Source organism: Haliotis asinina, chromosome 6 (assembly GCF_037392515.1).
Source record: "Haliotis asinina isolate JCU_RB_2024 chromosome 6, JCU_Hal_asi_v2, whole genome shotgun sequence".
In the NCBI taxonomy this organism is placed as follows: Eukaryota; Metazoa; Mollusca; class Gastropoda; order Lepetellida; family Haliotidae; genus Haliotis; species Haliotis asinina.
Genome location: NC_090285.1, coordinates 47,321,703 through 47,347,739, shown reverse-complemented (window position 1 = coordinate 47,347,739; position 26,037 = coordinate 47,321,703). Strand labels below are relative to the sequence as shown.

Below are 26,037 nucleotides of genomic sequence, written 5' to 3'. Positions count from 1 at the left end.
CAACAGAGGTAACCACCAGTCCAACCTCTACCCACACTCAGGAAACCACCTCTCAAGCTTCCACATCTTCTGAGGAAACTACGTCACCACAAGCAGTTTCTGGAAGGTCCATGACAACACAGGTAACTTCTCCGGAGTCTGCCACCACAGAAACATCAACTGTAAGTCAGGTGACAACTGAAGAATCCACATCCACACAGGAGGTAACCACAATTTCATCACCTTCCATCCAAACAACAGAAGCTACTGAAACGTCCAGCACACTCTCGTCCGTGAGTGTCACAGAGAGCGCAACTGAACCCTCTAGTGGAACTACTCAAACATCCATCTCCACACAGAAAGCATCAAGCACTTCGCAAAGCACTTCTCCCACACAGGAAAGTACAACAGAGGTAACCACCAGCCCAACCTCTACCTACACTCAGGAAACCTCCTCTCAAGCTTCCACATCTTCTGAGGAAACTACGTCACCACAAGCAGTTTCTGGAAGGTCCATGACAACACAGGTAACTTCTCCGGAGTCTGCCACCACAGAAACATCTACTGTGAGTCGGGTGACAACTGAAGAATCCACATCCACACAGGAGGTAACCACAATCTCATCACCTTCCATCCAAACAACAGAAGCTACTGAAACGTCCAGCACACTCTCATCCGTGAGTGTCACAGAGGGCACAACTGAACCCTCTACTGGAACTACTCAAACATCCATCTCCACACAGAAAGCATCAAGCACTTCGCAAAGCACTTCTCCCACACAGGAAAGTACAACAGAGGTAACCACCAGCCCAACCTCTACCCACACTCAGGAAACCACCTCTCAAGCTTCCACATCTTCTGAGGAAACTACGTCACCACAAGCAGTTTCTGGAAGGTCCATGACAACACAGGTAACTTCTCCGGAGTCTGCCACCACAGAAACATCTACTGTAAGTCAGGTGACAACTGAAGAATCCACATCCACACAGGAGGTAACCACAATCTCATCACCTTCCATCCAAACAACAGAAGCTACTGAAACGTCCAGCAAACTCTCATCCGTGAGTGTCACAGAGAGCACAACTGAACCCTCTACTGGAACTACTCAAACATCCATCTCCACACAGGAAGCATCAAGCACTTCGCAAAGCACTTCTCCCACACAGGAAAGTACAACAGAGGTACCCACCAGCCCAACCTCTACCCACACTCAGGAAACCACCTCTCAAGCTTCCACATCTTCTGAGGAAACTACGTCACCACAAGCAGTTTCTGGAAGGTCCATGACAACACAGGTAACTTCTCCGGAGTCTGCCACCACAGAAACATCTACTGTGAGTCGGGTGACAACTGAAGAATCCACATCCACACAGGAGGTAACCACAATCTCATCACCTTCCATCCAAACAACAGAAGCTACTGAAACGTCCAGCAAACTCTCATCCGTGAGTGTCACAGAGAGCACAACTGAACCCTCTACTGGAACTACTCAAACATCCATCTCCACACAGGAAGCATCAAGCACTTCGCAAAGCACTTCTCCCACACAGGAAAGTACAACAGAGGTACCCACCAGCCCAACCTCTACCCACACTCAGGAAACCACCTCTCAAGCTTCCACATCTTCTGAGGAAACTACGTCACCACAAGCAGTTTCTGGAAGGTCCATGACAACACAGGTAACTTCTCCGGAGTCTGCCACCACAGAAACATCTACTGTGAGTCGGGTGACAACTGAAGAATCCACATCCACACAGGAGGTAACCACAATCTCATCACCTTCCATCCAAACAACAGAAGCTACTGAAACGTCCAGCAAACTCTCATCCGTGAGTGTCACAGAGAGCACAACTGAACCCTCTACTGGAACTACTCAAACATCCATCTCCACACAGGAAGCATCAAGCACTTCGCAAAGCACTTCTCCCACACAGGAAAGTACAACAGAGGTACCCACCAGCCCAACCTCTACCCACACTCAGGAAACCACCTCTCAAGCTTCCACATCTTCTGAGGAAACTACGTCACCACAAGCAGTTTCTGGAAGGTCCATGACAACACAGGTAACTTCTCCGGAGTCTGCCACCACAGAAACATCTACTGTAAGTCAGGTGACAACTGAAGAATCCACATCCACACAGGAGGTAACCACAATCTCATCACCTTCCATCCAAACAACAGAAGCTACTGAAACGTCCAGCAAACTCTCATCCGTGAGTGTCACAGAGAGCACAACTGAACCCTCTACTGGAACTACTCAAACATCCATCTCCACACAGGAAGCATCAAGCACTTCGCAAAGCACTTCTCCCACACAGGAAAGTACAACAGAGGTAACCACCAGCCCAACCTCTACCCACACTCAGGAAACCACCTCTCAAGCTTCCACATCTTCTGAGGAAACTACGTCACCACAAGCAGTTTCTGGAAGGTCCATGACAACACAGGTAACTTCTCCGGAGTCTGCCACCACAGAAACATCTACTGTGAGTCGGGTGACAACTGAAGAATCCACATCCACACAGGAGGTAACCACAATCTCATCACCTTCCATCCAAACAACAGAAGCTACTGAAACGTCCAGCACACTCTCGTCCGTGAGTGTCACAGAGAGCACAACTGAACCCTCTACTGGAACTACTCAAACATCCATCTCCACACAGGAAGCATCAAGCACTTCGCAAAGGACTTCTCCCACACAGGAAAGTACAACAGAGGTACCCACCAGCCCAACCTCTACCCACACTCAGGAAACCACCTCTCAAGCTTCCACATCTTCTGAGGAAACTACGTCACCACAAGCAGTTTCTGGAAGGTCCATGACAACACAGGTAACTTCTCCGGAGTCTGCCACCACAGAAACATCTACTGTAAGTCAGGTGACAACTGAAGAATCCACATCCACACAGGAGGTAACCACAATCTCATCACCTTCCATCCAAACAACAGAAGCTACTGAAACGTCCAGGAAACTCTCATCCGTGAGTGTCACAGAGAGCACAACTGAACCCTCTACTGGAACTACTCAAACATCCATCTCCACACAGGAAGCATCAAGCACTTCGCAAAGCACTTCTCCCACACAGGAAAGTACAACAGAGGTAACCACCAGCCCAACCTCTACCCACACTCAGGAAACCACCTCTCAAGCTTCCACATCTTCTGAGGAAACTACGTCACCACAAGCAGTTTCTGGAAGGTCCATGACAACACAGGTAACTTCTCCGGAGTCTGCCACCACAGAAACATCTACTGTGAGTCGGGTGACAACTGAAGAATCCACATCCACACAGGAGGTAACCACAATCTCATCACCTTCCATCCAAACAATAGAAGCTACTGAAACGTCCAGCACACTCTCGTCCGTGAGTGTCACAGAGAGCACAACTGAACCCTCTACTGGAACTACTCAAACATCCATCTCCACACAGGAAGCATCAAGCACTTCGCAAAGCACTTCTCCCACACAGGAAAGTACAACAGAGGTAACCACCAGTCCAACCTCTACCCACACTCAGGAAACCACCTCTCAAGCTTCCACATCTTCTGAGGAAACTACGTCACCACAAGCAGTTTCTGGAAGGTCCATGACAACACAGGTAACTTCTCCGGAGTCTGCCACCACAGAAACATCTACTGTGAGTCGGGTGACAACTGAAGAATCCACATCCACACAGGAGGTAACCACAATCTCATCACCTTCCATCCAAACAATAGAAGCTACTGAAACGTCCAGCACACTCTCGTCCGTGAGTGTCACAGAGAGCACAACTGAACCCTCTACTGGAACTACTCAAACATCCATCTCCACACAGGAAGCATCAAGCACTTCGCAAAGCACTTCTCCCACACAGGAAAGTACAACAGAGGTAACCACCAGTCCAACCTCTACCCACACTCAGGAAACCACCTCTCAAGCTTCCACATCTTCTGAGGAAACTACGTCACCACAAGCAGTTTCTGGAAGGTCCATGACAACACAGGTAACTTCTCCGGAGTCTGCCACCACAGAAACATCTACTGTAAGTCAGGTGACAACTGAAGAATCCACATCCACACAGGAGGTAACCACAATCTCATCACCTTCCATCCAAACAACAGAAGCTACTGAAACGTCCAGCACACTCTCGTCCGTGAGTGTCACAGAGAGCACAACTGAACCCTCTACTGGAACTACTCAAACATCCATCTCCACACAGGAAGCATCAAGCACTTCGCAAAGCACTTCTCCCACACAGGAAAGTACAACAGAGGTAACCACCAGCCCAACCTCTACCCACACTCAGGAAACCACCTCTCAAGCTTCCACATCTTCTGAGGAAACTACGTCACCACAAGCAGTTTCTGGAAGGTCCATGACAACACAGGTAACTTCTCCGGAGTCTGCCACCACAGAAACATCTACTGTAAGTCAGGTGACAACTGAAGAATCCACATCCACACAGGAGGTAACCACAATCTCATCACCTTCCATCCAAACAACAGAAGCTACTGAAACGTCCAGCACACTCTCGTCCGTGAGTGTCACAGAGAGCACAACTGAACCCTCTACTGGAACTACTCAAACATCCATCTCCACACAGGAAGCATCAAGCACTTCGCAAAGCACTTCTCCCACACAGGAAAGTACAACAGAGGTAACCACCAGCCCAACCTCTACCCACACTCAGGAAACCACCTCTCAAGCTTCCACATCTTCTGAGGAAACTACGTCACCACAAGCAGTTTCTGGAAGGTCCATGACAACACAGGTAACTTCTCCGGAGTCTGCCACCACAGAAACATCTACTGTGAGTCGGATGACAACTGAAGAATCCACATCCACACAGGAGGTAACCACAATCTCATCACCTTCCATCCAAACAACAGAAGCTACTGAAACGTCCAGCAAACTCTCATCCGTGAGTGTCACAGAGAGCACAACTGAACCCTCTACTGGAACTACTCAAACATCCATCTCCACACAGGAAGCATCAAGCACTTCGCAAAGCACTTCTCCCACACAGGAAAGTACAACAGAGGTACCCACCAGCCCAACCTCTACCCACACTCAGGAAACCACCTCTCAAGCTTCCACATCTTCTGAGGAAACTACGTCACCACAAGCAGTTTCTGGAAGGTCCATGACAACACAGGTAACTTCTCCGGAGTCTGCCACCACAGAAACATCTACTGTGAGTCGGGTGACAACTGAAGAATCCACATCCACACAGGAGGTAACCACAATCTCATCACCTTCCATCCAAACAACAGAAGCTACTGAAACGTCCAGCAAACTCTCATCCGTGAGTGTCACAGAGAGCACAACTGAACCCTCTACTGGAACTACTCAAACATCCATCTCCACACAGGAAGCATCAAGCACTTCGCAAAGCACTTCTCCCACACAGGAAAGTACAACAGAGGTACCCACCAGCCCAACCTCTACCCACACTCAGGAAACCACCTCTCAAGCTTCCACATCTTCTGAGGAAACTACGTCACCACAAGCAGTTTCTGGAAGGTCCATGACAACACAGGTAACTTCTCCGGAGTCTGCCACCACAGAAACATCTACTGTGAGTCGGGTGACAACTGAAGAATCCACATCCACACAGGAGGTAACCACAATCTCATCACCTTCCATCCAAACAACAGAAGCTACTGAAACGTCCAGCACACTCTCGTCCGTGAGTGTCACAGAGAGCACAACTGAACCCTCTACTGGAACTACTCAAACATCCATCTCCACACAGGAAGCATCAAGCACTTCGCAAAGCACTTCTCCCACACAGGAAAGTACAACAGAGGTAACCACCAGCCCAACCTCTACCCACACTCAGGAAACCACCTCTCAAGCTTCCACATCTTCTGAGGAAACTACGTCACCACAAGCAGTTTCTGGAAGGTCCATGACAACACAGGTAACTTCTCCGGAGTCTGCCACCACAGAAACATCTACTGTAAGTCAGGTGACAACTGAAGAATCCACATCCACACAGGAGGTAACCACAATCTCATCACCTTCCATCCAAACAACAGAAGCTACTGAAACGTCCAGCACACTCTCGTCCGTGAGTGTCACAGAGAGCACAACTGAACCCTCTACTGGAACTACTCAAACATCCATCTCCACACAGGAAGCATCAAGCACTTCGCAAAGCACTTCTCCCACACAGGAAAGTACAACAGAGGTAACCACCAGCCCAACCTCTACCCACACTCAGGAAACCACCTCTCAAGCCTCCACATCTTCTGAGGAAACTACGTCACCACAAGCAGTTTCTGGAAGGTCCATGACAACACAGGTAACTTCTCCGGAGTCTGCCACCACAGAAACATCTACTGTGAGTCAGGTGACAACTGAAGAATCCACATCCACACAGGAGGTAACCACAATCTCATCACCTTCCATCCAAACAACAGAAGCTACTGAAACGTCCAGCACACTCTCGTCCGTGAGTGTCACAGAGAGCACAACTGAACCCTCTACTGGAACTACTCAAACATCCATCTCCACACAGGAAGCATCAAGCACTTCGCAAAGCACTTCTCCCACACAGGAAAGTACAACAGAGGTAACCACCAGCCCAATCTCTACCCACACTCTGGAAACCACCTCTCAAGCTTCCACATCTTCTGAGGAAACTACGTCACCACAAGCAGTTTCTGGAAGGTCCATGACAACACAGGTAACTTCTCCGGAGTCTGCCACCACAGAAACATCTACTGTAAGTCAGGTGACAACTGAAGATTCCACAGGGAGCGGTAGTGTCTCATCTACAGAATTATCTGGAACCACAGTGACAGAGGCTACTAGTGTCCCGAGTATTGAATCATCTCAAGCGACAGCGACTGGAACTGCAAGTGGACAGACAATAGAATCATCTGAAACCACAGTGACGGGGACTAGTAATTTTCCGTCTATAGTAACATCTAAAGCCACAGTGACAGGGACTGCTAGTGTCCCAACTACAGAAACATCTGAAGCCACAGTGACAGGGGCTGGTAGTGTCTCAACTACAGAAACATCTGAAGCCACAGTGACAGGAACAGCTAGTGTCTCAACTACAAAAACACCTGAAGCCACAGTGACAGGGACTGCTAGTGTCCCGTCTATACAAACATCTGAAGTGACAGTGACAGGGACTGCTAGTGTCTCAACTACAGGAACATCTGAAGCCACAGTGACAGGGGCTGGTAGTGTCTCAACTACAGAAACATCTAAAGCCACAGTGACAGGGTCTGCTAGTGCCTCAACTACAGAAACATCTGAAACCACAGTGACAGGGACTGCTAGTGTCTCAAGTACAGAAACATCTGAAGCCACAGTGACAGGGACTGGTAGTGTCTCAACTACAGAAACACCTGAAGCCACAGTGACAGGGACTGCTAATGTCTCAACTACAGAAACTGCTAGTGTCCCGTCTATAGAAACATCTGAAGCCACAATGACAGGGACTGCTAGTGTCTCAACTACAGAAACACCTGAAGCCACAGTGACAGGGACTGGTAGTGTCTCAACTACAGAAACATCTGAAACCACAGTGACAGGGGCTGGTAGTGTCTCTACTACAGAAACATCTGAAGCCATAGTGACAGGGACTGCTAGTGTCTCGTCTATAGAAACACCTGAAGCCACAGTGACGGGGGCTGGTAGTGTCTCAACTACAGAAACATCTGAAGTCACAATGACAGGGACTACTAGTGTCTCAACTACAGAAACATCTGAAACCACACTGACAGGGACTGCTAGTGTCTCAACTACAGAAACATCTGAAGCCACAGTGACAGGGACTGCTAGTGTCTCAACTACAGAAACACCTGAAGCCACAATGACAGGGACTGCTAGTGTCTCAACTACAGAAACATCTGAAACCACACTGACAGGGACTGGTAGTGTCTCAACTGCAGAAACATCTAAAGCCACAGTGACAGGGGCTGCTAGTGTCTCAACTACAGAAACATCTGAAACCACAGTGACGGGGACTGCTAGTGTCTCAACTACAGAAACATCTGAAACCACAGTGACGGGGACTGCTAATGTCCCGTCTATAGAAACATCTGAAGCCACAGTGACAGGGGCTAGTACTGTTCCTGTTGCAGAATCATCTTCCAAATCATCAACTGCGACAAACACAGTTACTTCATCTTCTACTTATCCTGGATCGACTCTTTCTCGTATATTTACTTCTGCACGATCCACAGCAGCATCAACACAAACATCAGCATCATCTGTTGGCACTGTTCCTGGTGTGTCTACGGGTACAACATCTTCACCCTCCGTCCAACCAACCACATTCTCCATAACATTACGTCCGGCAACAACGACCAAATTCACCAGCCCAAGCAGCGCTGTAACGACCGCCACTCCAACACACTCAACAACTTTAACCACGTTTTTTACAATACTAACTAATGCACCTACAACATCATTCCCGTCGTCAAAGACTACAGTTACAAGCACAAGGGCAGCCTCAACAACCGCAACCACATCGACATCATCCCGAAAGACAACAAGTTCTGTCCTTCCACCAAGGCCATCTCTATCCCCCACGTGGACAACGGTGACAAGTACGTCCCACACAACATCTGCCACAACAGTAACTACAGTGACATCATCTAATATGTCATCGTCAACAGCCACGACGTCTTCTAGCACGGCGCTACAGACAACGAATTCAACTGCTTTGGTAAGCGTAACTCACAATTGAACTGTATCTTTTTCATTGATGCGGCGACGTTAAAATATTCATGAGAATTTGAAGATACTCCTTTACAAATTAAACTTAGCATTAATTACATTTTTCTGGTGACGTTTAAGTGACAACGGAAGGTTAGAAGCTAAGTTTAACTGACCTTGTGTTGAATAAATTTAATGACTACCTTCTCACGTTCTGGTGATGTCATTCCTTAAGATTTTCTAGGGCACACTGACGATTTAGCGTTTATGCTGATTCAGCTTACTTAAAGTGACGATTAACTAACATAATCACTCCACACCTATCAGCATCAGAGCACCATTCTCTATCGTAGCGCATAATGACTCTGTACATGAAGTAAATGCCGTCCAGTGATTGTACAATGACTCCATATATCACGAAACATGTATCTCATATCCATGGAATTAAATGAGTTCAACAACTGATATGCCTTCTTTTATTCACTGGGGTGGAAGGGTAGCCAGGTGGTTAAAGCATTCGCTCGTCACGCCGAAGACCCGGGTCCGATTTCCACATGGGTACAATGTGTGAAACCCATTTCTGGTGTCCCCTGCCGTAATATTGCTGGAATATTGCTAAACGCGGCGTAAAACTAAACTCACTCAGTCACTCTTTTGTTCACTAAACAGTTCTTGTCTTTTGCGCACATATTATTATTAATATTATTTTGTTATTTTTTGTAAAAGCTGTCCAATGTTATAATTTTCAAAGTATATGCAACGCCACGAAGACATTTTTAACTTATCTTCCATTTATGTAAAAGATGTATTGCAAAAATGAATATCGGATATTAAAATTTTCTATAAAGTTTAAAACTTATAGCATTCGTATTTTATAATTTATGGTCATTTACAACGTAAATTTCACTATTGACGTTCTGTTTTTACAAGCGTATTTGTATCTGTTTCAGGGGACAACCCTGGCCCCAGTGGATACCTGCCCAGAGAAAACGTACTACATCGGAGTAGGGGTTGCAGCTACTCTGGCAGGAGCCGGAGTACTAATTGCCGGCGTCTATATAGTGAAAGCCATCAAGAAACTGATGAATACGGCCAGATATAACATGAACAGTGTATACCCAGACATCGAGGTGCCGGACAGTGTGTCAGCAATTAGATTCAACCCTAGGCCAAAGATTCAATAGAAACAGAATTCCTCCCCAAGTGCCTCATGAAGTGTCAGTCCTAGATGTTGCAATGATCATATAAAGGCCTTTACTATGTGGAACATTGTGAGGATTCAAAGCCATGACTCGTAAACTGAACAGTGTATGTGCATACAGTGATGTATTATGTTTTCCTACTGCTGCATAACCCTGAACCGTATTTGGTGCGAGTGACGAAAGGTGGGCAAGACATGGACAACCTTATGGCATCCATCCGTATTTTACGCCAAGTGGAGACGGTTCCGTCGGTTAATCAAGATTGGTTATTCTCTTGGACTTCTTTAAGACTGATATACCACATACATTTATGCATTACATAAAAGGACGATAGGGAGGCCCTGGTCGCTTCACAATGTATACGGTCGTTCAGTTCACTAATTTATAGTTGACTTTCCTAGATAGCAGGGGCGGTTGGGTAGCGTAGTGGTTAAAGCGTTGGCTCGTCACGCCGGAGACCCGAGTTCGACTCCCTACACAGGTACACTGTGTGAAGTTCATTTCTGGTGTTCCCCGATGTGAAACTGGTGGAATACTGCTAAACGCGGCGTAAAGCTTCACTCACTCACCCCCAGACCGCAACACTGAAATCACTTTGTGCCCCTCCCTCCCTCCCCCGACAAACATCCCCCTCACCAACACATAAAAGGAGCCTAACCCGCTCAACTACCACTGGGTGTTAGTGTTGGAGATGTGACCCTGAGTTCCAGAACACTACTTGATATGGATGAGTCTGCTGTGGTTCTAAATACATGGTCGATCCACGTCAAGTGTTATTGCTTCAAGAATTACTCGGCTGTAACTGTGATTTGTTAGAAATATATTTTCTGTTGTAGATTTGTTAACTGTGATAAAACAATGTTTGTGATAATGTTTGTATAGTGCACGGAGACAAGGACATTTTTTCGGTTCCTCGACCCATTCCCGTTGACGCGGATGGTATTGTTACATGGTATTTGTACACTATGTTGTGAGGGTATGATGTATTATATAATAGGGATGACATATGAGAATATGACGTAACAGTTACATTGAGAAAGGGGCGATGTTGCATGGGATCTGATACGATATTACATAGGATGTGATACGATGTTACATAGCGATGTGATACGATGTTACATAGCGATGTTACATAGCGATGTGATACGATGTTACATAGCGATGTTACATAGGATGTGATACGATGTTACATAGCGATGTGATACGATGTTAGATAGCGATGTTACATAGGATGTGATACGATGTTACATGGCGATGTTACATAGGATGTGATACGATGTTACATAGTCATGTTACATAGGATATGATACGATGTTATATAGCGATGTTACATAGGATGTGATACGATGTTACATAGGATGTGATACGATGTTACATAGCATGTGATACGATGTTACATAGGATGTGATACGATGTTACATAGCATGTGATACGATGTTACATAGAAATACAAAAGACTGATTTGATTTTACATTGGACGTGATACGGTGTTTCATTGAGAAACAAATTACATTGATTTGATGCTACATGGGATTTCATACGAGGTTACATGTGAGTCGATACGATGATACACTGTCATGCAAATTACGATTTCATGGTGCATTGGATGTGGTACGAAGTTACATAGAGACACAATGGACAAGGATTCAATGTTACATTGGATGTGATACGAAGTTACATGGGGATGTGAAACGATGTTACTTAGCATTACACAGATGTTACACAGAACATGGGTGTGATACATTGGGTTGTCCAGTGTGATACACGCTAGTGTGTTATATGGAACGGGATACTGAGTGATACGCACTAGTATGCTATATGATACGGCGTGGCAAATTATGTTATACGCATTGACTTACCATGCGATATGGACTAGCCAATACGTTGGAGAGGGAAAAAATGTACTTTACGCTTTTCATGAATAATCAGGTAATTCCCAGTTCCCTTAGTTAGGTAGCGATGCACATTAGATTAAGGCACTTGCAGATTGTTCAGCATGACCCGCCAGGTCACATGGCACAAACGGCAGGTCGGGTTAACTTCATTAAATAGGGGAGCAGAGAATGTTATGTGCGAATTCTGAATAGATGAATTCGTTACAGCACATGTCCCGGAAAACAACACTTCTAAAAAAAATACATTCCATGTTTAATTGAATTGTTTATACAGTCATATGCTATCCATTTTGGTTTACGTTGCAACGTACAGACGTCAGATACTTTTTCAAGCCGATGCACTCTCGCCATCACTCAGTGATCACTAGAAACGCCAATTGATGTTGATCGCTGACAAAAAGCCCGAATCAGAAACATTAAATCATCTGAAGCCACTTGTCTAGGACAATGCTGACGATTTCTCGACAATAAGATGTCAGCCGGCGACCATGTCTCGGACATGTTGACAATAAACTGATACACCCCTTTACAATAATAGACCCAACCAGTTGTGACACGGTCACACAATGCTTTAGTATTTACCGGATCAGGTCAGACTGAACACGCTGTGGTAGCTAAGGGATATTCTGAAATAATGAGAGCCATCATATGTAACGATGTCATATGTAACATCCTACTGGCCGTGCTTGATATTTGTACAAGTCACTTTCTTACTTACGAAACTGGGAACTTGATTTCCTTGAACTATGCAGTCGTTAGTATTGATTTGTTTTCGCTGTATTTGACCTTCAACTGACCTTAAACATCTTTCAGGAGTGTGTTTTTGCTGTTTTGTAGTCTAACTGTAACAAAACATGACCTGAAAGGAAATAATTATCAAAGCTGATCTTGCAATTAAATGAAATAAAACCTTTTCTTTGAACTTCGAAAATGTATATTTCAGATACTAACACGCCCGAGATGAAATGATGACAAACTTACATTGTATTATTTATGTAATACAGCTGTAATATGTACATTCTGCAAACATCTGGTTTGATCATATGTAACGATATATATTAAGGAGAATGTGGAATAAGAGCGATTTTGTTATCGGACATCCAATAATGACTTGCGGTAACCGGTGTCACTCTAGCAGGCTAGAGCTACGACGTTTCACATGGACTACCCCGGACAAACTCATTTCAGTCAACTCTTTTCAGGTGGGGTATACCCCACTAGGACCTCTAACACCTTACAATAGCAACGTTTTAAAAATTTACAATAAGGTGAAATGTTCAGGAATATGATATTTCCTAACTGATATTCGAAATTCTGTCCGCAGTCGTGATATTGCTGGAATATTGCTGAAAGCGGGGTAAAACTCACTCACTCACAGACCAGTTTTTGTGGCGGTTTGAATGTATCACCAGTTTAAAAGGGTAAAGATATGCTTGTAGGGCTGATCCAAAGAACTAAATATCGATTGCCTATCGATAAATACTGGGAAGTAACTTTGAACGAATATGACATAGTCTTTGAGAACACAGTTTTTTGTCAAGTTTTTAAATAGGAGATATAGACCATAAACATGAGCTCTTACCTTTATGAGATTTCATTTTTAGTTTTCGAAATTTGTGGTCTTTTGCTGTTCAGTATATTTCAGATCCTTGGTAACCGGTGACATATTTATTCATGGAGTAGTTAACAGAGACGACAAAATCATTTCCAAATCCATAACTCTCTGTTAACAGAGTCGATATCAATAATCATTAATAATTATTCCCATCAACGATATTTCTGATAATCGTTCATGTCAGCTAGTCGTATTTGCATGATAATTAGCTATAAAAGCGAATACGGTTTTAACCAAAACATCTTTAACTCGAAATGCGTGAACTCTGGCGATACTACTAATGTTTTCGAATAATAACAACAAATAATAATGCTGTGTCATAGCAATTATGAAATCTTTGATTAGATTTAGAGAGGACATACGCAAAATCCTATTGATAATCAATATTGATCAGTCAACTGTTGAAGTATGTTGTCAAGATACTACACATTACAAATACTGATTAATCGAAATTTCCTCACCGCATTGATTTTGTGGATATGAAGGTCACATACAGATATATCAACAGTAGTGTTTCATGTACTGGGAAACTATAGGGAGCTGTTGTGGTTAGTTGTACGCCACGCTCAGCAATATGCCAGCTCTATGGCAGTGGTCTGAAAATTATCTAGTCTGAGCCAGACAATCCAGTGATCAATAGCATGACGATCGATCTACGCAAATGGGATACGGTGACGAGTCAACCAATCAGTGAGCCTGATCACCCGATCCCGTTAATCACGTCTTACGACAATCATTGGATACTGAAGATCTACAATGGATCTTCACGGGTCGGAACTGTTATAGCGGCTGCATGGTAAATGTGGTCATTCTTCCTTGCCAAAAGAGGAAATAATCATAACACTTTTACAAACTACAAGTAATAACTTAAATTGAATAGGTTTTCATTTCATCTATTTTTTCAATTATTTATATTAAACAAAGTCTCTATTTATTACCAGAACGTATTTCAGTTAAAGCAAAATAACTAGATGTGCATATTAGCCGGTAAAGCTTGTAATATTAATCACGTGATGATCAGCACCTTAGTGCTAAATGGTGTATATAGTCGAACACCGTTGTGTCGAACTCTGATAAGTCGATAAGTCTCGATATAATTTCTCGGTCCCGGCAAAATTATTCATTATTTATCATTATTTGAACTCTTTTAACTCGATACGGATGTCTCGATATTTCGGATATCTCGATATGATTTCATGGTTCCGACAGGTAAAAAACCCTTTTAGCTTCATATTGGCACGTAAAGTCGATATACACAAACCTACCTTTCTCTGATAAGTACATAGATGAACTATTATCTTCATGGTAACCCCCACTAAAGCATCAAATAACTACCATTAAAGTGTCACTTTAACATGCATAACACAAAAATGAAATCAACAAATATTGATATTTTCTTAAGATATATATTTGATCCTTATCAGCGTCGTTTCGAAACTATTGGTTACAATAATAATATCAATTCTAGCATAATGCATTGCGTACATAGCGGTTAGACAAAATGTGACTGTGTGCACTGAGTACTCTGTTATGTAACTCGTTATCGATTGTTGATGTACCTATCATTTCAGCATTCCGTCCAAAGATGTTTATGTGGTAGAATATTGACCTGTTTGTATATGTAAATGTACCTTTGTTAAATTAAAAATACGTCTATCTATGCACTGATTCATCTGTTCGGACGATGTGCGATTAAAGATATATATTTCTTTATAATAGGGAATTGTTTCTGTTACTTTGTTATATTGTGACGACTGAGTGTGTGAGTCAGTGTGGTTTGGGTTTTGGACAGTATTTCAGAAATATCACGTGTATATGGCCGTGACTCAGGTGTTCGGCGTTACCAAATGGCGACGACCAGTAGTGATCCGGGTAAGAACTGATCTTCAGTAAATCATGCTTGTCGTATGAAACGACTAACGGGATCCGGGTAAGAACTGATCTTCAGTAAATCATGCTTGTCGTATGAAACGACTAACGGGATCCAGGTAAGAACTGATCTTCAGTAAATCATGCTTGTCGTATGAAACGACTAACGGGATCCGGGTAAGAACTGATCTTCAGTAAATCATGCTTGTCGTATGAAACGACTAACGGGATCCGGGTAAGAACTGATCTTCAGTAAATCATGCTTGTCGTATGAAACGACTAACGGGATCCGGGTAAGAACTGATCTTCAGTAAATCATGCTTGTCGTATGAAGCGACTAACGGAATCGGATGGTCAATCTCGATGACTTGTTGACACGTGTCATCGCAGGCCAGTTGCGTAGACCGATGCTCATAATGTTGATCACTGGGTGGTCTGGCCCTGACTTGACTGGTCGCCATATAGTTACATTATTGCCGAAAGCGGCGTTAACAATATTTCTAGCGTCGGTAAACCGTTTACGAGTCATCGTGCTGTTGGGTGGTCAAACTCAAGTTTCCAGTAATATTGACGACAAACAAGTAAAACCAATGGGCGACACCTCCGAGTGCTGATAAAACCCTAATGAACATGGAAATACACTCTGGAATTCGAACCTACGGTGGTGATAGATAATATGTACACGCGATATCAGTGTGTGAGAGAGTGAGTATGGTTTTACGCCGCTCTTGGCAATATTCTAGCATTATCATGGCGGGGGACACCAGAAATGGGCTTCACATTTTGTACCCATGTTGACAATCCAACACGGGTTTTCTGCGTGATGTGCGAACGCTTTAACCAGGAGGCTACCCAACCGCACCTACATGATATCAATACTACATTCTTCACTGCGGTTAAAGGAGATAGAGGGTAAGAGCAGATAACTGCACATCCTGATGGAAGATCGAAGGCACTGCGTAATGGTATCCAGTGCAATCATTCCAGGGTGAAGAAAATAGTAGAAATTGATCATGTATTGAACTTGTAGTTTTATATGTAACTAAACACAAGGACACGCGTGTTGCTTGTGTCAAGAAACTCTTTGCTGTTATTTGTGAAACAACACACTAATTGAAAAAAGGAAACGACGTCAGTGAAACAAAAATGAAAGGATAAATTTAATTCTTGAATCTAATAGGGAATTTAACTACCTGGAAAGCTGAAATCCTCTGATCCTTTCCATATGACTTGGTGCATAATTTTACAGTTAATTGCCAAAATACAACAGCTATTGGTGATGTTGGGGTGAGTGAGCACTGTTTTACGCCTCCTTTAGAAATATTCCTGCGGGAACACTAGAAATGGACATTGGACCCATGTGGGATATCGAACCCGGGTCTTCGACTTGACGAGTGAACGCCTTAACCACTTGTCTACCCCACTCCTCTTGGTGGTAGCTGAAAATAACCCAGATTGAGATCAATACTACATGCATTAATCTCCAAGAAAATGGAATAATTGGCTTGGAAACTGGATTTGAACAGCATTATTTTCAAACATGATCCAAACGTTACAAGGCTGATATATTTGCCGAAGCACACCAAAGTTAAAGTCCAGAGCACAACTGTTCAACCCGTATCTATACATCACCATACTACATGGGGCTCTTCTCACACATTAAGTTGACATTTGTCGTAATAACTGGAACAAAGGCCATTTCACTTACTTTTAGAAATGCAACCTGCAGTGGCAAAAGTGGATTATTTTGCTATAATGAGTGAGTGAGTGTGGTTTTACGCGGCTTTCAGCAATATACCAGCTAGATCATGGCGATATACATCAGAAATGGTGTCACATAGTGTACCGATGTGGGGAATCGAACCCGGGCCTTCAGCCTGACGAGCGAACGTTTTAACCACCAACATACGCGTGATAATTGCTGGATCACAGCTGCCATTTTGTGTTTTGAGAAATTGACAAAATCATTCTTGTGTTCAGTTCGATGTTCATAATGTCACTAAATATGGAGCCATATTTATGAAAATGGTTGTTGGTATTTTCATACTTTCATAAAATTCGGGTGCATTTCTCCTTAGCAACGTGACGTCCACTTACTTCATGACTGTGTCATGGAGAAAGTGAGTTTAGTTTTACGCCACACTCAGAAACATTCCATCTATATGGCAGCGGTCTGTAAATAATCGAGTCTGGACAAGACAATCCGGTGGTCCGCCATTTTCGGTGTCCCCTTCTGTGATATTGCTGGAATATTGCATAAAACCATACTAACGCACGTACTCACTCTTTCCAGTGATCAACGTCATGAGCATGGATCTACGTTGTTGGGAACCGATGACATATGTCAACCAAGTCAGCGAGCCTGACCACATGATTCCGATGATCCTGATACTTGCCTCTTAAAGCATGGGTTACTGAAGCCCAGGGCCCTTATTCTCGAAGCGTTCGTAGCCCTAAGAATTCTTAACTTTGATCGTAGCCAATGTGTTAAGAATGGGCTTAAGAAATACGTAGCGCTACGAACGTTTCGAGAATAGCTAGCCTGAATTCTAACCCGGATCTTCACTGTTGGTTTTAGCAAGAAGTTTGGTGATGCCAAACAATTGGTGACAAATATTTGCCCCTGTACCGTTGTACGATTTGTCTCAGGTATGATAGTTATCTTAAACCCACAAGATCGTGTGGTAAGTGGATAAGACGAACACAAGGTTGATTGTAAGTGCCTTTGATCGATTGTAACCAAGGTTTATCTGTACAGCAGAGTCACAGTTATCTGTCAGTTCGTTCCATTGTTTGAACTGCATCGGAACTGACGGAACTGATAAGAGTAGAATCATAGATCATATTATTGAGCTTGTTTACGTTGCACTCTCCTGTCAAATCGAAAATGAAGGAGTATGATTTTACGCCGCTTATAAAATGTCAGATCCAGGGGTACCCCAAATAGGCTTCACACAGTGTACCCGAAATAGGCTTCACACTGGGTACCCGAAATAGGCTTCACACTGTGTACCCATGTTGGGACTCGAACATAGGATACTGCGTGATGAATGAATGCTTTTCGAACTGGGCTACCATACTCACCCACAACTACATGTCAAGACTTGGAATGGAAATAAACACGTGCGGCGTATCCTAAGTCGTCTTATATCACTCAAAAGAAGTAAAGAAACATCAAAATTTATCGTACCATTTTATCTCGTAACAAAGACAAAGTTATCGTGTCATCAATTTCTTTCTATTCAACCTATCAAGCTAAATGTCCGGTTCGATTCCCTACTTGGGTACAATGTGTGAAGCTCATTTCTTGTGTCTCCCACTGTGATATTGCTGGAATATTGCTAAATTAGCCTACGTAAAGCTGAACTCACTCATCCGTGTTTAAGCACGGAAGGTTTTCGAAAATGCACCAAAAATATTTCTTTGTCAACAGAGATAACAGTCTAAAATATGGTAACTTAAACACACCATTTCTGAATCATCATACAGTCGTGATGTTTCAACTAAATGTTTTGTCAATATTACAACTGTCAGTCATCCGTGCATATTTAGGCATATTAAAAGGCAAACCAAACCAAACCAAACAAACAAAATATAAATACAAAAAACATTGCAGTTACAACATTGTTGTGAAATATTCTTGGTTTTTAACCTTCCCTTCAATAATTTATCCTCCTTGACGCCGCCATAATAGCAGCCCAGTTGTTTTCGTTTAGCTTAAAAATGTTGACTGATCGAAAACCGGTCAAAATCTGTGAAACCTCGTCAAGAAGGGCAGAAAAATGGGGGACGTATACGTAGTCATGTCACCGACACAACAGGATTGCTTTACCTGAGTGTTTGGGTTGTCATGGTTATGTAACCAGTCGATGCTGCATTAAAAAATCTTGAAATTTGGACAGCGCACGTGGCTTGTTGTTGTTCTGGTATGTTTAAACGGGAGTTACCTCCCTTAAGAGTCCAAAGGTGTGCTCAAAAGCAAAAGAAACGCACCTCTGGCTTAATGTCAAGTTTAACATAGAAGATTTAAACACGAGCGCTCACTTTTATGAGATTTCAGTTTTTCAAAGTTCACCACTGCCTCTTTCAGTAGTTTGAAATATAAGGTTGTTGTTCATCAAGTCTTGAACTCTTGAACTGGAGTTTTTAGAGGGTTGCGTCACCTTGTTATGAAGTTGTTGACGATCACAGTGATTGTGGTATTCTCTATATCTCACCCTGCGTTATTTCATGTTGAAACTAGTTATTAAGATGCACAAAAAAAAAAGTACGACAGTACGAATACCAGAGCCGCTATATTTCCTTTGCAGGATCAAATAGTTAGTACTGCGTGTCGTATAATAGGCTATACACATGCTGACATTAAATACCGTGTATTTTAATAGTCCCCACACTCACGCTATTCTTAACTCTCTCTCTCTCTCTCTCTCTCTCTCTCTCTCTCTCTCTCTCTCTCTCTCTCTCTCTCTCTCTCTCTCTCTCTCTCTCTCTCTCTCTCTCTCTCTCTCTCTCAACAATTCACCATAGTAACGTGCGCTGCATCATGCCTTCTCTGACGTCCGCCATCAACTAATTAAAACACGTGACATATCTACGTCTTATCGTCTTGACTTTTTTTTATTAACGGTAAACATCAATGCACTTAGGATCCACCAATAATCGAACTGAAATATACACCAGTTTGTAAGACGAGAGAAAACTCGCCAGGACCCAGTCACACAGACATTTTCTCCAGTATGGGGGTTTTGGAGGGTTTAGTATTTTTGCTAATTGTCAGAACTGGTTTGGGTTCCAAATTTTCAAATTTTCGTAAAACGGAACTCTTTGAAGAAATTTTAGATCTTCGTCTCAAGAAAACAATAGACTACCTGACTTTGATGACGTGTGCCAGGGAATGTCTCATTGAAGCAGAATGTCGACGTTTTAAGTTTTGCGAAACCGACGCGACAACTGGCCAGTGCAAGTTGTACGAGGATGGCAAGGATTGCCCGCACTCTGACACTGGTCAAGTTTGCTTATGCTACCAGAAGGTAATTACTTGCTTTGTAATCATTTAAATGGGAATTTGACCCATATTAAGAGACAGCTATCACATTTCTAATGTAGTGTATGTTTGTTATTGTGTTTGTTTTATTTGCGTTTTGCAAAATTAATTTTGCTCTCTTACAGAAAATACAATGCGATGATGAGACATGCACGTGTCCAATCGGTTACTATGGCAACAGATGCGAATATGTCATAAAACGTAAGTTTTCATGCAAACATCAAACCTTTTTGGTTGTCTCTTTACTGCCATGTTATTTGCAATAGTACTAGTCAGGTCAATATTTTTCAATATCATTTTGCATTATACTGTATTTTCTCTTTATTTTATTGGGGCTGTGGTTAAAGCGCTCGCTCGTCACGCCGAAGACTCGATCCCTACATGTGCAAAATGTGTGAAGCTTATTTCTCGTGTCCCCAGCCGTGATATTGCTTGAATACTGCTAAAACCATATTCACTCGAGCTGTACTCGGCACAGAGATCACTGAGTGAAACTTTGCCCTCTGCTGTACATATCTAAGGGAGTTGATACACCATCAGTAGATGTGTCAAATGTGTCCCACTTTCCTCATCTTACGTAAGTTTACTGTAACATGTTCCACGTTCTTTGGAACACAAGGTAGACCCCCATGACATTGACCTTTGATTATTCAACGTGGGGTGATTGTTTCTCGTTACTTTATCCTGCCTGCAACTGGACAAAATATTTTTAAGTGTAAAAAAGGGAAAACTAGTTATCAGCATTCATGTAACTTGTTTTATGAATTGTTATAACTTGGCAACAGTATTTATGAAGTACATCGTGTAGTTTTACTTCGGAAATATGTTTTTAAGCAATGTACATGAAGAAAGATGAAATCCATCTATTCTTGTGCAAGCATAATTTTTTAAACACGTACAGGTACGGATTTCCAAAGGAACCAGAAAAACTGAGATATGAAAATGTTTAATTATTTCATTTTCGGAAAAACATTCAGAGCAGGTTGGTACTGGGGAACGCGGAAAGGCACCGACAGCCTTACATTATTCATCATCTGAGTGTGTGAGTTTGGTTTAACGCCTATTTGAACAGTGTTTTACAGCTATATCAGAGCGCACCAGTTTCAGGAGATTCAAATCCATCCTATTTTACCGTATTCGCTACGACAACGCAAAATACGCGATTACGATGACAGTAAAAATATACGAATCTTTCAAAATAATACATAATGATTAAATTAAATTATCAAGTAGCATACGTACAATGAATTTCGACCACACGGTATTCACTATCAAACGTATAAAGCCAATTTCAAAGTTCGTAAGTCGTTTTGGAGAATCAATTAATTGTACGTGGAAACTGAGGGTAAACAAAGCCATTGAGATGCTAGAGTTACGTCCCTTTGCGGAAACGTGTTAGGAAGTAGGAGTTGTCATAGTGCTTACGAAGTGGGAAAATGGCGAATAGTCAGACAGACGAACTGTCACTATCTGTCACTTTCAAACTTATTGTCACTGTGGAACTATCGAAGCCAACAAGCAACTTAAAAGTTGATCAGTAAAGATAACAGAAATTCTTTCCAAGCCTACAATACAACGTTTCCACAAGTGAAAAGTGAAAACCATGCACTTTGTTGTGTGTGCTGATGACAGTAAGTGATTTCAAAGATACATAAGATTAATTTAGAACTACAAGGGAATGTAAAACCTGTTACTTCTCATTTCTTAAAACTGAGTGAAAATGACATTGGCACTGTCATTAAATATGAAAATCCTTTTGAAACGTTTATATTAATTTTGGCCCCCAGATAAGAAATTTTGCATCAGTATTTGGTCAAATGCTAATTGGGCTAAATTGCATAAAGGATTGGCATCTCTGAATTTCATATGCTCTGATAAAGCCGGAACTGATGCGTGTCTTCAAAGTACACGCACAGAAACATGATCTGGACAAAACGCGGTACGGATGTGAACCCATGACCAATGAGGTCTTTGTTTAGGCTCCTAAGGGACGCTATGCTATACCCCTAAATGATAACGTAATTTTGATTTTGCTGTTCGATTCCATGTGCGTTTGATTAGAGGTGACTGTGCTCCTAGTCTGCCAGAAAGCAGATGCTGCCCAATGTCCCGTTGGCTGTGATTGGACAACAATATCCAGAATATTCATTGGATAGCGCACTATGTGAAGCAAAACCTGAAAGCTGTGAATTGAGTGCGGCATACTTTTGGTGGCCGATGCAAACTTTCACTGTGCAGACATATTCCTATACTATATCATGTTAATCATTTCATGTACCATTAAAAGAGGTTCCTGCTCAATGTCACGAATGGATAGAGATGCACCAATGTACACAAATGCCACGTAGGTAAGTAAGTACGCAAATTAACCGTGGCGTCACATGGCAACGTGATTGATAAAGACTTTGGGCAAATTTACATCGTTGTGAATTTACATCGATCCGCATTCATCTGGATAATGTGCTTACTTCTGCCAATTTACAGTTTGTGATGATATTTAATTCGGTTAAATATTGGGGGAAGGTGTGGCGATACACGTACCTGGTTGATGAAGTGCCTCGATAAGTGTAATCTGGATCATGTGGAACATGTATATGTGATCAAATATTTCTTTACCTTTAGAAAGTTAACGTTTCGTTTGTTTATTTACTCTGTAACGCCGCTAGCAGTTATTTTACGGAGTTCTGTAAAGATTCGAGTCTGGACCAGGCGATCTAGTGATCAAAAGTATGAGCAAGCTTATGCAACTCATATATCATGACATGTGCTAACCAAGGTGCGAGTCTGGTCATCCGATCACTTTGATTGCCTCTTACGACAAGCTTGGGTTCCTGAAGCCCAATTCAAATCACACTTCGAAGTGACCGCTGTGAAATATTATGTCCACATAATCTTTGATACGGGACACATGACATATTTTGTGACTTACGCTATTCATTCTAAGATGGATGACCGTCCAAGGAGTGGTTCAGAAGGCAATCATAATTACCCTATCCCCCAAAATGCTGGAAAAGCTTAATTTGGACCTAGGTCTGAGTGAGTGAGTTTAGTTTTACGCAGCACCCAGCAATATCCTATCTATGTGGCGGCGGTCTTTAAATAATCGAAACTGCCCCAGACAATCCAGTGATCAACGTCATGAGCTTCGATATACGCATCTGGGATACGATGACATTTGTCAACCGAGACAGCGAGCCTGACCATCCGATACCGTTATTCGCCTCATACTACAAGTGTGGGTTACCGAATATCAATTTTATCCCTATCTTCACGGCTCCTGGGTAAGGATATCATTACTCAACAGAAAGACGTATCCTATGTCAAAACTATCTAGGAACTACTCACAAAAACCACTGACAACTATGTTCCGTGAACACGACCAGAGACTTTTGTTCTTCTTTCAGACTGCGGAGAAGACCTTGGTCAAAACCTAAAGAGGCTGGAGAGAAAGATCTCCTCCATCCAGCCGGATGGAGCTGAAGAACCGTTTGAAGTCTTCTGTGAGTTTCGATACGGTGGCCTGACAACAATCCAGAGCCGAGACCTACAAGCGTCCCCTGTCAACTTCAATCGGTCCCTGGTGGAGTATATCCATGGATTTGGTCACCCAGGATACAACTTCTGGCTAGGTCTGCACAGAATCAGCCTCATCTCTGCCATCGCATCTTTGAGATGCAATATCTACCTTAAGACCCGTTCCTCGTCGTGCCAAACGTTTTACGACAGTTGCAGCTTTGGAGGAAGACACGACTTCTTCACATTAAGGATCAGCTCCTTTTCTACCATGGAACCAAACTGTGGAGACTCTTTAACCGCCGTGGATAACGTCAACGATGCTCCTTTCTCCACATACGACTCCGACCTCAGTGACTGTGCATCAAAGATGGCGGCTGGCTGGTGGTACGCGCCAACGACCACCTGCACCCAGGGGAATCTTAACGCCCCTCTTGTATCCCTTGCTGATGTCACGGCAGACCCAGGTGTCATGAGAATGAAATGGTCGGAAAAGTTGGGAGACGAGCTCCTTCAGTATTCTCTCATCAGAGTCGTCGCAAACTGAAAACATACGCGAAACCAGATCCTGGTCAACTTAATTAATTTCATATGAAGATGAATCTCTCAGACACGTTTCCACGAATCAGTAGAGTATTGGAACCTACTTTTTAGATATACACAGGACATCAAATTTGAAGATAGCTCGGATGGCTTGTTTTGTCCAAAAAAGTATTGGTTGAGGTTTGAAATGTTTTGGGGGTTTTTGTTTAAAGAGAATTGTTTGTACAAATACAACACTCAGACGCACGTGCATCACGCATGCATTCAATCATAAATTGCTGGCATGGAGAGCAATCGTACACTTGTGTCTGGACACAGTAGTTTGTGCTAGGTTAACGAGAGATCAACGAAATTAGTCATAGGCCGTGAGCGATTGCTCTTCAAGCCGACAATTTTGCCTTCCTATATACATGCCTTCCTTTAGTCTGCAATCCAAACGTAAAGTCAACCCAGTCCGGTAATTAGTAAGTGAATCACTTTACAACCATTTTACAGGTAGCTGCAAGTATTCACAAAGACACACCCAACTTTCATTAATTAAATTTGGGAGCAGAGGTCAAAATTTCAAAATTTCACAACTTCCACTTTAACTGGTTGTAGCGACATTACCGCAAACGTAACGAACGCTCAAGTGTAAGGCATTGGGGAGGCACTTGATAAATACATACACAGAAGATTACTCACAGGGAGACAACTCTATAGTCATGATGCGTTCGTCTGGAATCTTTTCATCTGGACTATTTCTCGTTGGCCAGTTTCTCTCTGTCTAAAGCGAGCCACTGCATAGCTGCATATTCCAGTCAAGCGTGCATCCCAGTAACATCGCTTGCCAGTCACCAAAAGCTTTTATGATTGGTGCATGTAACTCTTAAATATTGGACCCGTGAAGGTCAAGGGAAGGAATAGGCCTTCAGCAACCCATGCTTGCCATAAAAGGCGACTATGCATGTCGTAAGAGGCGACTAACGATATCGGGTGGTCAGGCTCGCTGACTTGGTTGGCACATGTCATCGGTTCCCGATTGCGCAGATCAATGCTCATGTTGTTGGTCACTGGATTGTCTGGTTCAGACTCGATTATTTACAGACCGCCGCCAAATAGCTGGAATATTGCTGAGTGCGGCGTAAAACTACACTCAATCACTCACTCACTTAAATATTGATTCTGTTAATGTCTTACAGTGTGTGTCACTTCAATATTCCAAGGAAATATATATATATTAAAGGCAAGTAAACTTAGAACAGCAATTTTGCATATCAAAATAAATCCTTTAGCGCACACATGCATGAACAAATTTAAATTAGAACAATGAAAACAGGAATGAAGTAAACATGCATGAAGGCGTCTAACAAAACTCTACAATGGACGTTCTGTTTTCCTTCTACGTTAAGCAGGACCCACAGAAACAGTAGACGTTAGGTTCAGCTCCTAACAATCTAAGGATGGATGAACACTCCCACAAGTTTACATACCAGCCAATGAAAGTATTTATCCTGCCTTACTATTGCACCAGATGGCCGCTCGGATGTAGCTCTAGACTACGCCTCCTCTAAAAACAACAAAATTAGAGCAAATAAAAGAGATAATAAAACAACAAAGAAAAACTGGAACGGCTATTTTTGGAGGCAGAAAACAGAGCGCCTAATTTCAGTGCTTTTTCCATCACATTATTTACATCCTTTCTGAAATAGTCATGATGTTTCTCTCTCAGAAAA

General features: G+C 42.8%; 2 protein-coding genes across 2 annotated transcripts in view; both read left to right on the top strand.

Moving 5' to 3' along the window:
- Nucleotides 1-9,825, top strand: part of LOC137286673 (mucin-3B-like) — a 52,789-nt gene extending 42,964 nt beyond the window's left edge. The window contains exons 50-66 of the mRNA XM_067818649.1: nt 58-272; nt 507-713; nt 957-1,109; nt 1,275-1,877; nt 2,109-2,270; nt 2,427-3,029; nt 3,195-3,362; nt 3,579-3,746; nt 4,068-4,169; nt 4,413-4,607; nt 4,809-4,991; nt 5,115-5,399; nt 5,577-5,705; nt 5,949-6,141; nt 6,202-6,470; nt 6,651-8,651; nt 9,592-9,825. Of these exons, the coding sequence (XP_067674750.1) occupies nt 58-272; nt 507-713; nt 957-1,109; nt 1,275-1,877; nt 2,109-2,270; nt 2,427-3,029; nt 3,195-3,362; nt 3,579-3,746; nt 4,068-4,169; nt 4,413-4,607; nt 4,809-4,991; nt 5,115-5,399; nt 5,577-5,705; nt 5,949-6,141; nt 6,202-6,470; nt 6,651-8,651; nt 9,592-9,825 (5,870 nt within the window). The remainder of the gene's footprint in view (nt 1-57; nt 273-506; nt 714-956; nt 1,110-1,274; nt 1,878-2,108; nt 2,271-2,426; nt 3,030-3,194; nt 3,363-3,578; nt 3,747-4,067; nt 4,170-4,412; nt 4,608-4,808; nt 4,992-5,114; nt 5,400-5,576; nt 5,706-5,948; nt 6,142-6,201; nt 6,471-6,650; nt 8,652-9,591) is intronic.
- A 10,133-nt stretch (nt 9,826-19,958) lies between these two features.
- LOC137287919 (ficolin-3-like) lies at nt 19,959-24,326 on the top strand. The gene is made up of 3 exons (XM_067820292.1): nt 19,959-20,252; nt 20,392-20,467; nt 23,671-24,326. Exons 1-3 carry the CDS (start codon nt 19,959-19,961, stop codon nt 24,324-24,326), a joined length of 1,026 nt encoding a protein of 341 aa, XP_067676393.1.
- The last annotated feature ends 1,711 nt before the right edge of the window (nt 24,327-26,037 follow it).